General features: G+C 43.7%; 1 protein-coding gene across 2 annotated transcripts in view; it reads right to left on the reverse strand.

The window, feature by feature from the left end:
* Positions 1-4,529: 4,529 nt before the first annotated feature.
* CHCHD3 (coiled-coil-helix-coiled-coil-helix domain containing 3) overlaps positions 4,530-12,807 on the reverse strand; it is a 248,724-nt gene continuing 240,446 nt past the window's right edge. Inside the window, exon 8 of one of the 2 annotated variants that reach the window (XM_073328860.2) lies at positions 4,530-5,294. In XM_073328860.2, the coding sequence (XP_073184961.2) occupies positions 5,271-5,294 (24 nt within the window). In that variant the 3' untranslated portion in view covers positions 4,530-5,270. Of the gene's footprint in view, positions 5,298-12,807 lie in introns of both variants that reach the window. The other variant, XM_073328859.2, reaches the window with a different exon arrangement.

Below are 12,807 nucleotides of genomic sequence, written 5' to 3' on the forward strand. Positions count from 1 at the left end.
AGACCTTACAATAGAAGTCGACAAAAGAGCCAAAGAAAACTACTAGCACCCATTTTGCTGCTGGGGAACTGAGGCACAGAGAGACTAAGGGTAAACATTTTCACAAGCATATAAGTGATTTAGGAGCCTGAGTCCAAGTTAAAGTGAACAGGACTTAGGAGCCCAAGCCACTTAGGCTTAAATTTTCACGAAGTGACTTGTTCAAGGCCACACAGGGAGTCTGTGACAGAACTAAACATTAAATCCAGTCTCCTTAGTCCAGGTCCAGAATCTTAACTACAAGATCTACCTTTTATTATAAGCCGAGCAACTCCCGTATGGTTGCATTCTAAGGAGCCATTTTCTTTCACTTACACAGTTTCCACTTTTTACCTTTGGCAGATTTTTTCTGTCTGGGAGAGAATAATTGTGGGAAGTTTAAGCTAAAATGGTCCAGGTTTTTTCAAGAAAGAAGAACTTCCCCCTCTCTCTCACACACGCTTTTCCTATTCTAAAAACAATTTTAATTTTTAAAAGCTTGGGCAGCGGTAGATGGTAGAATATTGAAAGGTGGCAGAGAGGAAGTCTTTAGATGTGTGGTCTTTTTTGGTGGCCTGATGAAAATTGGTTCGTATTAAAGTGGTTGGAAAATTACAAACATTGGCAATTATAATGTGATCGCTTAATTGCCTGCCAATGGTTTGGCTATTACTGCACACATATGCACAGCTTCGAAATTTCATAGTCCTCCTCTTTGATTAGCGAGGATGTCCTGGGGTGGAGGCATAGTGTGAACTGGACTCCAGATGAGTCCTATGATAAGCATATGGAAACTGGTAGGGATTGCAAGCCCTACAGAGATGTACCTAGAATGAGGACACGGCTCCTGCCAATCATTGCGCATGCTGAACTGCAGAGAGTGCTGGACTACTGACTAGCGGATACCCCAATATGGTGGTTTTTATGATTCAAAACACCTAAGAAATTCATGCAAAAGCATACATTCAAATATCAGTACAACAGCAATGGAGCACTTGAGGAAGGTTGGTCCTGTTAACTGGGGGATAGCTGGGTTCAATTCCCAGCTTTACCACAGATTTCCTGGGAAACTATGTGGAAGTCACCTACTCTGTGCCGCAAATTCCCCGATGTGTACAGCGGGGACAGTAGTGCTCCCTTACCTCACGAGTGTGATGGGGATAGCAACACTGAAGATTGTGAGACGCTCAGATCCAGTGGTGATGGGGGCCAGATAAGCATCTGGATTGAATAGAAAGGAAGTGATGTAGTTAAGGCTGCCTGAGCAAAATGGGACCTTAGACTCCTAGATTTGAAAGTCTGAAGGGACCATCATGGTTGTCTAGTCTGACCTCTTGTACGTGGCAGGCCACAGAACCTCACCCACCACTCCGGTAGCAGACCCCTAACCTCGGGCTGAGTTACTGAAGTCCTCAGATCATGGTTTAAAAAGACTTCAAGTTACAGAGAATCCACCCTTTAGTCTAGTTTAACCCTGCAAGTGACCCGTGCCCCATGCTGCAGAGGAAGGCGAAAAACTCTCAGAGTCTTTGCTAATCTAACCCAGGACAATATTCCTTCCTGACATCAAATATGGCAACCAGATCTCGAGCATGTAGGCAAGACCCACCAGCCAGACACCTGGGAAAGAATTGCACATGCCCATCCCACTGTAGGTGTGTGTGCCCAGTGTGACACCCCTAAGTAGGGTATTAGCCCACGCAACCAGGTTGCATGCAGCTTCTGCAGACTTTCTGGCTCTGGTGCTTATCTGAGACATTTGTAAGGCAGCAACTTGCTCATCAGTCCATACATTTGGCTCCCACTATGCCCTCTCTCAGCAGTCCAGAGATGATGCCACATTTGGTCATGTGGTCCTAAAATCCTTGTTAAGAACAGCCATGCTGGGTCAGACCAAAGGTCCATCCAGCCCAGTATCCTGTCTTCCAACAGTGGCCAATGCCAGGTGCCCCAGAGGGAATGAACAGAACACGTAATCATCAAGTGATCCATCCCCTGTTGCTCATTCCAGCTTCTGGCAAACAGACGCCAGAGACACCTCAGTGGTGCAAGTAGAATTCATTTCTTACCGGTACGCTGCACTCATGGGAGGGACACAAAGGGGGGGCACCAGCTAAAGGAGGGCACGTGACTTCCCCACGTGACTCCTCCTCACCTGCCTCCAGCCCAGGGCCCCCATGCTTTCCCTATCCCCTCCCCATGATCCCTATCAAAGTCTTATTCAGTAAGACGGAACTAATGGGGGCTGAGGATGTCTCCACCCTTTAGACCATTTTGCAGCAGCGCAAGGTAGCAAGAGCACTTGTACTAACCCAGTGGGTACTGCTGAGGGAAAATATCTCCAACAACAGTGCACTGGGAGCACATATACCTACGGGGAATGGCCACGTGCAATCACTCAAAGAATAGGTACAACTTTTGTCTAGAAAGTGTCAATCTAAAGAGACATGGAAAGGGGACTTCCAAAATCCGCTTGAGTAATGGCAGATGATCTATAGCCTCCTGAAAAAACTTAGAAGGAGGAGCTAGCACTGCCTGCCTTCTTGGCAGAATAACTCAAAGTTCCCACAGTCTAAGGTTAATTTGAATGACTGGGTATAGGGAGGAAGAGACATAGAACTTAACTCTATCCTGTTACACTCCCATAAATCTGGGTAATTCCAGTGATATCTATGGCTTTATTCTGGGGTTCCAGCAAACTCTGGCCCACAGACTGGACCAAACATCCTTTAAAAGTTCAAGTCATGTTCTAGAAAATCAGTTGCCCCAAAACCCAAGTACCAAATGTTAGCGACCCTGCTGCTGACACTATAGAAGATGTTTCAAAGAGCAGAACACCTCAAACCCCTGAACGCAGCTGGAAAAAGCAAGCAAGTTCGGGTGCCACTGGTCATGGCTGTCAGAATGGGAAATTAATAAACAGCTGGCAATAGAAATTAGATAGTTTAGAGGTGGCCCATCGCTGCCTAGCTAACTGTGTTCTGTGGTGTTCAAGAGCTCACTTGGGAAGATGGGAGGAAGTTTGTTAATAGAGAAGTTTTTTCAGGGGAGGGATAGCTCAGTGGTTTGAGCATTGGCCTGCTAAACCCAGGGTTGTGAGTTCAATCCTTGAGGGGGCCATTTGGGATCTGGGGCAAAAATTGGGGATTGGTCCTGCTTTGAGCAGGGGGTTGGACTAGATGACCTCCTGAGGTCCCTTCCAATTCTGTGTATTCTAATAAGAGAGACCTTTTCCCCCAGCATCTCTCTTTCTCTGATTTTACAGAATCATTTGGCCTCAAAAATGTCAGTCCTTCCTCAGTGCTGCATTTTGCTGCCAATTCAAAGACTGGCAAGGAAAAATCTGCCAACTTCTTGGGTCTCGGTTATAAATGAGAACATTATAAAGGAGAATTTGTGAGTCAGTTCATTTGTAAACACTACAGCAAGTCACTGTGTAAACATGTCGCTTGTGTTCCTATTATTTCTCTCAAGCAGTTTACCTGGCATCCCACACTGCATGCCAGGATTTTCCTCTCCTTAAGTTACCACAGTTCCTTCACACTTAAAAAAGCCCAGCTTCTTTTTATACTATTTAAAAAACAACCACCACCCAACCCTTTAATTAATCTAATCACAAAGCATCTTGATAATTAGGGTAGGAGAGTCACTGAAAACGTTGTGAATACAAATCAGATCTGCAGGTGCACTTGCATGGCAGGATACAGTTCTATTGCAGCCAATTAGGGAATGAGAACAAGTAAATAAATAACAGAGGGTTCCAGATATGTTGCTCATTTGAAACTTTTATCATCATGCAAAAAATTTTTTTAAAAATTGCTCTACAGGCTGTAGTAGCCATTCACATAAAAATACAATTTGAAATCAATGAAAGTACTACCAGGTTTGGCCCTGTTCATGTTACTCAGAGAGCAGGAATTGGTTTGATAGAGGGTCTTTCATATTCAAGATAATCTCAACGTATTTTTCAAAATAAGGAGTTAGATGCAGATGGTGCAGGGGCAAATCAATCAGCAGTGTGCTGTCAAATGGATCAGCTGTCATGCGCACAGCATTGGATGGAACACCAAGGTAATCCCCTACTCTTCAAAAATGAGCAAGGAACCTTCTACCTGCTTCCGAGGCAGGTTTAAAGTTTTGTCTGGAGGAGGGTCTCTCTCTTGCAGGGCAGCGTCTTCCTAGCCCAGAACTACAGCATTAGCAGTAGAAGACAGTGTAGTCTAGTATTTGAAGAAACCTAATCCTGACATTGGCTTGCTGGGTTATGAGACAAATCCATGTTCCATAGTATTCTAACCTGTAAAATGGGGAAATCTAACACCTGTGCAAAGTGCTCTGTAATCCCTGGGTGAAAGTTATTACCTATGGGTATCATTATTGACCCCAGTTCTGGTGTGGGCATGGAACGCACAATTCTATGCGTTAGGAGTATGAGCAACACCAGCTGCAACTGACACAAACCACAATTGGGACATTAGCTGACTATGAACAGAGGAAAGAAGCAGACCAGATTGAAACATCAATTCTGTTCACAAAATATATTTATTGTTGATACAGAGTGAGACATAATTTTCAATACTTGATAACAGTTGGTAGCATAACATGATCATAGGTTCCTGACAGAATGTAATTAAAGGCCATTTTACACCTTGCACTCCTTAAGTATTGGAGTGTTAACATGATTCCAGCAGAGGGCATGGCGAGGGAAAGGGGGACTTTTTGGTTACATAATCTTAGTAATAAGTTAGGCAAACATTCCTTCAATTGCATATAGAAAGGAAAAGTTCTTAACAACCAGCATTCAACACAGGCCCTATAGTATGTAGTAGCAATTGGCCAGTTCACATAGTGTCACCCTCCCCTGGGACACTAAGCATTACGTGCCCCTGGATTTGACTGCATGGAGTTACTGAGCAGATTCTACAATGAAATAGCAGCGTTTGGAGACAATTTCCCCTCCTCTAAGGTCAATGGGAGATATTTTTTCTTTACGTTTTTTCAATCACCAATAAGCGAGTTTTATGACGACTGAACAGCACCCTCGGATGTCTCATTTCTGATGTAATAAGATACAGGTCTTAGCTTTTCAAACGGCCACGCTGATTGAACTGTGATGGCTGCTGCTCTTGAAATGGCTCTTCCCGTTCTTCTCTTTATTGGTCTGCTCTGTAAATGGGCTGTCATCTTCTTGGAGAAAATGCCCTGCTGCTGGAATTAGAGTTGATGGCTTTTTGCTTGATTTGGACGTCGCCTTACCCTCCTCTACCAAGCATGCTCTGCTAAGAAAAGGGGAGGGAAAAGCACAGATTTCAACATTTAAAGCTACACTGGATGCTCTCTTAAATGTCAGCAACAACTACACACTGTTTGCAGGTTACCCATATTCAAGGGAAGATGTTGTAAAGCAAAAGTGTCAGCATATATGTAACCACAGTAAAAAGTTAGGGGACCAGGAAACAGAATGCATCAGTGCTGTAGACTCAATGAGCAGGACACCAAAAGTACACCGAAAAGCTGGAGGAAAAATTCCTTTTATCCTTCCTAACAGTATTGCCTATGGCTGCTAGCCATTTTAGGCCCCTTTAAAAAAAATCTGCCCTTACAATAAGGAAAAACTCATCCCCAAGGTCAGTAGGTTAAATCCTATTCCTAGGGTCTTTAAGATACCACCTTCCATCACATTTTAAAAATATCCCCCTCTATCCCCCGCAATTTCCTGGTGTCTGTGAGCCAGGATCAAACTAGCCTGGCTAGCTTTGAACATGTCACACTGACCACGTGCTCCACTGATCATTTTCCAGGCACCATCAGGCCACGCAGATGTAACAGCGTTGAAGTTTCATATTGTGTGGCTACCCCAAGTACTCCATTATCAAGAGTTCACAAGCTGCACTGATGTTCCTTCTAGCCCCACATCAGATATCTGTCAAACTCCACCAGCATACCCTGCATCTGGAAGTAACTCCACTTCAGTAACTTCTCCCTTAAAGTCGTCCCCGTTAACTTTGCTACATTGCTGATCAATTAGGGAACGTGCTTGTTTAAAGTTGTGCAATGCTTCCTTATAATGTTGTTTGGCAGCCGCCTGCTTTGCCCACTGCTTGCAGGAAGAGCAGCCCGTTGGAGCGAGCTGGGGAGGGGCTTGGCGCCAGGGTGGGCCGGCAGCCCCCCATCAGCCCCCTGCTCCCCTAAGATCCCTGTGTGGCAGCTGCCCAGCAGGCTATCGATTACTGGGCAGTTCAGGTGTCCCTCCCACCACTGCCCTGTGCTGCTCCTGCCCTCTGCCTTGGAGCTGCTCCCGGGGGCCTCCTGCTTGCTGGGGGGAGGGGGTGTTAGGGGTAGGGGAAAGAGGGTGTCCCCCCTCCCCCTGCTCCTGCACCCCATCTCCACAGAGCACAGTGCGGGGGGGGGCGGGGAATGGGACATGACAGGGCTCAGGACAGAGGGAGCTTGCTGGCAGCAGCTGCTGTCTCAGCTTGCTGATCTGCTTAAAAAGGCAATGTACTTAGAGTGCGGTCAGCGTACTTAAAGGAGCAATGTGCATTTTTCTCACACACAGGGTGGCTCTGTCTCCCATGCTGTCTCCCCTCCCTCCATTCATGATGCCTTGTAGAGTGTGAGTCTGCATTAACAACGTGTTAACCCTTGAGGGCTCAGCCGAGTTCTAATTCATCATTTAGCAGTAAGCCATTCCCTGGGAAATATCCCACCCTCTTATTCCACCACCTCAACCAAGCTTCACAATCATCATTTTGTGTGTGTGTGTGTGTATATATATATATATATAATTTTTGTCTGGTGAAAAAAATTTCCCCAGAACCTAACCCCCTCCCCCATTTACATTAATTCTTATGGGGAAATTGGATTAATTTAACATCGTTTCGCTTAAAGTAGCGTTTTTCAGGAACATAACTACAGCGTTAAGCGAGGAGTTACTGTACTGTACCAGGCAATGGGATCCACCATGGATATAGAGACCCGGATGGCTATGTTCCTAGGCTCGCTGAGGATTTCCTATTGCTATGGCCTGTGGGAGAGGAGGTTGGTGGAAACAAAAACATGTAGAGGTTCCAAGAGGTAAGGGAGGATAGGTACCTGGCTCAGTAAAGAGCATACCACTAAGTGGGAGTTGGTACTAGACTGGCCAGTGGCATGGTAAAAGCATGGTGGAAGCTGGTGGGCTTGGAGGTTAACCAGAAGGAATCTGTTGCTCCTAGTCCTTGGTGTCCAAAAAAGGTAGCAGTGGTAGGTGCGGGACTGTGAATCTTTAGGCCTAATTGAGGTCTGAGCCCCAAATGCAGGCCTTGAAAAGTTACATGGTCTGGTATGACAGGGGAAAAGCCAGGCTACCATCAGTTGGCAATTACTTTAGTAGTTTATGGTGGGACAAGGCAGAGTTTCCAGCTCACCAGTGGTGATTCGGGAGTTGAGAGCCCAGGAATTTAGAGATCAGGAGAGAGGTGGTTAACGAATGGGGGCTGTTCTCAAAGTGTGCATGTGTGTAGCAAAATAAAGGGAAAAGCTGTAGGTTGTCATTTAGAACTTTAACCACACTCACATGATACATTTATTATAGCTCAGAAAATAACCTGCAAAGAGCAGTTCTGGTGTAAGGAAAAGATTGCACTGAGGAGCAGTTCCTGGGTGGATCATTGCACCACAAGCGTATGTGTGAAACAAAGAGAACTGCCCCAATGATCACAAATATTGATCAAAACCCAGATTAAATAAATGAGGAGAAAGTAAGACAGGTGAGTTTTATATTCCTTAGTTGCTATTAGTAACAAAGCAAAGTAAAACTTTTATTAGTTAACAAAATATATAATCTAAATCTTTACAGCATCACCTAAGAGTTTTTTGCAGAACTGACAAAGGCTATTTTAGCGAGAAGGCTTCACTGCAGTGGTTGTATGAAAACTTGCATGTAACTGCTGTTGGTCTGAATATTAACATTGCATAAATTTAACACTGCATAAATTAACATAGGAAAATCTTAAAGGATCTGGGGAAAAGCTCTGTAAGTCACAATCTTAAAATTATTTCTTTTGCTTAGGATCCTGCTAACACTGAAATCCTGAAGGTGAGGAAAGAAATTGCAGGTATTGGCCCATCCACAGATTTTTGCCTGCAGCATTTCATCTCCACCCAGAAGGATGTGCTCTACGGCACCAAGAAGGTGGGATTGGTTGAGTGGGGGGTACTTTCTCCTGCTCAGCAATAAACAGCAGGGGCCCGCATAAACTAGGAACAAAACCTCAGAGGCTGAAAACTGTGGGCCGTCTCCTTTTGTTAAAATGATCTTAACAGATTGTGCAAACATAGTGGATCCGTTATCGCCGTGAACGAGGTTTCAGCCTGATTTTTGAATTATAGCTCAGTCATTGTCATGTATGCTGCCCCGTTCGCTCTTCTGGTTGGTTGCGAATGGCAGCACCGTGCTTTGCCAAGTCTTTACAGTATCAACTTAAATTCTGTAACTAGTATCACTGACGTTAAAGAATGAGAGAGTTGTTAGATCCTTTTGTCCACTTCCAGTCAGTTCAGGGCCATTCCCATTTATTTTATATGTGGCCAATCTTGTTCCGAGTATAACAAAGCAGTGGGGCTTCCACTATTTCCTTTGGAAGGCTGCTCTCTTCAAATCGCCCACTGGTCATTTTTGTTGCTCTTAACTCTCTCCTCTTAGCCAATATCCTTCTGGCAATGTACCTAGAGCTCAATGGAATGCTCCAGGTTTGTGGCACCATTGTGAGTGGAGGGACTATCACCAGCCTGCTCTGTGATGTGATTCTCATGTCTCATATGCTGCCCATTATCACCCCTATTTCAGTACCAATGTGGACACAAGAACAAATGGATATAAACTGGTCATCAGGAAGCTTAGACTTGAAATTAGACGAAGGTTTCTTACCATCAGAGGAGTGAAGTTTTGGAACAGCCTTCCAATGGAAGCAGTGGGGGCAAAAGACGTATCTGGCTTTAAGACTAAGCTTGATAAGTTTATGGAAGAGATGATATGATGGGACAGATCTTCAACTATTAATGGTAGATATGCCCAATGGCCTGTGATGGGATGTTATATGGGGTGGGATCTGAGTTACTACAGAGAATTCTTTCCTGGGTGTCTGGCTGGTAAGTCTTGCCCACATGCTCAGAGTCAAGCTGATCGCCACATTTGGGATCGGGAAGGAATTTTCCTCCAAGCCAGACTGGCAGAGGCCCTGGGGGTTTTTTGCCTTCCTCTGCAGTGTGGGGCACGGGTCACTTGTTGGAGGATTCTCTGCACCTCAAAGTCTTTAAACCACAATTTGATGACTTCAATATTTCAGACATAGATGAGGGGTTTGTTACAGGAGTGGGTGGGTGAAATTCTGTGGTCTGCGTTGTGCAGGAGGTCAGACTAGAAGATCATAATGGTCCCTTCTGACCTTAAAGTCTATGATTCTATTTCAGTATTACTGCTTACCTAGTTTCTCTCCCTCCAGCCAGAGCATCTGCAATCAAATTATTCTCCCCAAAAGCAGCAGCAGTTTTGTTAACTGCTGCCTATGTTTCTAATTTCTGTAAATTCTCTATTGGTCGTAACAGTTAGTCTCATTTTAATACCATGTGCTAATTTCACCAGTTTGCCGTTTCTTCTCACTCTTCCGAGTCATTAATGAAGGTGTCAAAGGAGAATGGTCCAAACAGTACTCCCTGAGGCACGTACCTCTTCCCCACTTAATAAACTGCCTTTTATTGCTACCTTTCGTTAAAGTCTTTTAGCCAGTTTTCACTCCACTTCTGTTTTCCCAGCCATGCTAAATTTAAAGAATTTTTCAATTCAGATTTTGTAGACAGTGTCAAGCGCTTCACTAAAATCCAAATATATCACATTTATTGCAGGGCTTGGTCAAATATGGCTTTATTCTGGTTACGAAGCACTATTAAGGTCCACTCTCTGCTACAAATTGGAATCATGATTGTAACTAGGCTGGGGGACAATGTTTTGTAACCAGGCTTTCTGGCAGTGATGTATTTGTAGTGTACGCTAGGCTAAGGCTTGATACCATATTTCAAAGTATTTTCAAACACAGCCTAACGTGGCTGTAGAAATTGCCTAGCACAGCTACAATTGTACACCTGTACTCAGAACCTGTGCTGTACAGACGGTGTCGGGGTGTAGTATGGATGAGACTACAACTTGAAAATGAGGACCGACTGGTAGCAATGGGGGAGTCTGTAGCGTAGGCAGGGTTCAGGGGGCTTTCCCAATGTCTCATCTATATCTACTCTGCATAGACTAATAACAGGGTGATAGAAATGCTGGTAGACAGTCTAGATTAATGCTCCCATTGTTACTATCACTGGTAGTACTGCAACAGTGAAAGGAATTTTTAAAAAATGCCGATGAGGACTCTGCCATAGCGTCTACCCTTAATGATAGTAATAAGTATCCTTCTCCCCCACTATTACAATAGTATGAACAATACACTTCTATTTATTAGACCAGCTTCCTAGGACTTCAGGTAAAGATTTACACATTTGAAGTCAAGATGTCAAACTCCTTAGTATTAGCAGCTCTCCGGGCTTTTCTCAGAAGGGGAGAAAAGACAAGATTGAGACATAAGATTACAGACAGGGAGAGAAATGAAGAGCATATTGAAGAAAGGGTGAAGTGATTATAAGCATGATAGGCAAGAAAGAGGAGTCAATAAATGCAATTTATGAAAAGCGCAGAGAATTCTCTGCCTGAGCATAAGTGCCCAGCTTCCCCACCTGGACACTGGATTAGTTAATTGGTTTTTAATATCTTGGTCTCGTTCCCCTAACAAGTTTTTTCCCCCTTTTGTTTTGCTTCTGGTAGCCAACACTAGTTAACATTTTGCTTCCTGAATCCTCTTTCTATTTATCCCCCTTAGCACACATTTTCATTTGTTAATCTTTGCTGTATATTACTATAATATTTAACACGGATTTCATAGTAATTGTACAGTTTTGGTAATAAGTAGGTAAAAAATCATTCTATTTACAGCTGTAACACATGAAGGATGAGAACTGCTGATCATTATGACAATGCAATTGTTGTTTCTGGCTGCAAATATTTCCGTCATAGAACGCTTCCCTGAGTCAGGTATATTAAGGTAGTAACTTGAATGAATCACCATTCTTGGAGCATGTATGAACGAGACTGAGAAATGGGCTTTAAAAAACCCCCCATTCTTGTGCAGGAAACATTTGCAACCACTCAAGAGGTTTGGCAAAAAATGGACACTTATTGCCCCCCACCCCCTTCTCCTCACCCTGCATCACAAGAGGATATGAGCATCTCCCAAACATGAATGAATTCATCCCTGTGAACACCCCTGTGAGGAAGGGAAGCATTGTTCATTGTTTATATTAGTTTACAACAGGCTTATACATGATTTAAAAATGTTAACAGAAGGTATTATAGATGATTATAAGCACATCAGTAGAAGGTATTATATATGGTTATAAGCAATCTAGAACTATTGATTAACCATTGACTAAAAGAACTACTAACACCCGTACCTATAAACATCCACAACAACATGCCGGAGAGGAAGATGCTTAGTTCAGATTTCAAAGCAGAAAGGCACTGCATGCCAGTAAGTGAAAATGTGGAAAAATTAAATATATGCAGATTAACAGGGTCTGGCTGGTATGCACCCTAAAGGGTAAAGGGAATTTAGCTAAAGCATTTACTGAACTCCAGGCAGTTATCTCTGAAGAGACCCAGAGAATTAAGGAGGTTCCAGAAGGCTGGAGAAAAAGCAAACCCTTTCCGGCTGGTGAGTGCCCCACTGGAAAAAATGCAGTCACACTTTTCGTGCTCAAGGGAGTGCAAGGAATGTAGTTGTGGTCAATGCCTGCATGGCGGTCCAAAGCTTCTTGCATTTCCTGACACCTTATGTGCCTGAGCAGGGCTCAGTCATAATCTGCCCCAAAATAATAAATAAAATGGCATTAGGTTTGGCAAAGGAAAAAGACTGGGTATCATGAAAAATTTCATTAGCAGTGAGATCTGTTAGACTGTGGAATATCAAGGGACGTGTGGGAGCACAATTGCTTAGTGCATTTATAACTGGATACGAAGACGCTCAAGAGAACACACTGGAGGGAACAGCCCTGCATTCCTAGAGGAAATAGAAAAGGTGACCTAATTGGTCCTTTCCATTTCAGATCTTTATACTAACTGTATACTACAGTGAATCACGTTTGGTTGGGACTACTCATTCACCATAAGAAATTAACCACCAAATGAAGTGGGGAGCTTCTCTAAAAACGTAAAAAATTCCATAACTTGGATCCCTCCCCACACAGTGCAAACATACTGCAGCTGTTCGGGTGGAGGCCTTTCTTCCAGCGTTGCTAATCCACCAGGGAGTCCTATTTCAAAAGGAATACACTAACTACATGGACAAAGGATTACAAGGATGGAAAGAGAGAAGTTTATTAAGCGTTGCCAATCTCAGATGGTACGGGTTGTTTTAGCACCGCAACACAACGGTGACTATTTGGCTGGATTGAGATTCCACAGCAGCAGACCATTAGCATATTAATACCAATAAAGACAGCCGTAGTACAAATAAAGCTGCACTGACCCAGAGTTACTGTCAAAAGGCTGAAGTGAATGGATATGGTGAAACTCTTGCTAGTATTCACTACAGGTGTAACGAACTATAATAAAGGAAACAAGGCTACATTATCAGTATGAGAAGAGTTTGCTAAAACACTGGAGCAGGAGCGCTGATGTTTTCCTTTCAACTACTGGAGTTCACCAACATT

This window comes from Lepidochelys kempii, chromosome 1, assembly GCF_965140285.1.
Source record: "Lepidochelys kempii isolate rLepKem1 chromosome 1, rLepKem1.hap1, whole genome shotgun sequence".
In the NCBI taxonomy this organism is placed as follows: Eukaryota; Metazoa; Chordata; order Testudines; family Cheloniidae; genus Lepidochelys; species Lepidochelys kempii.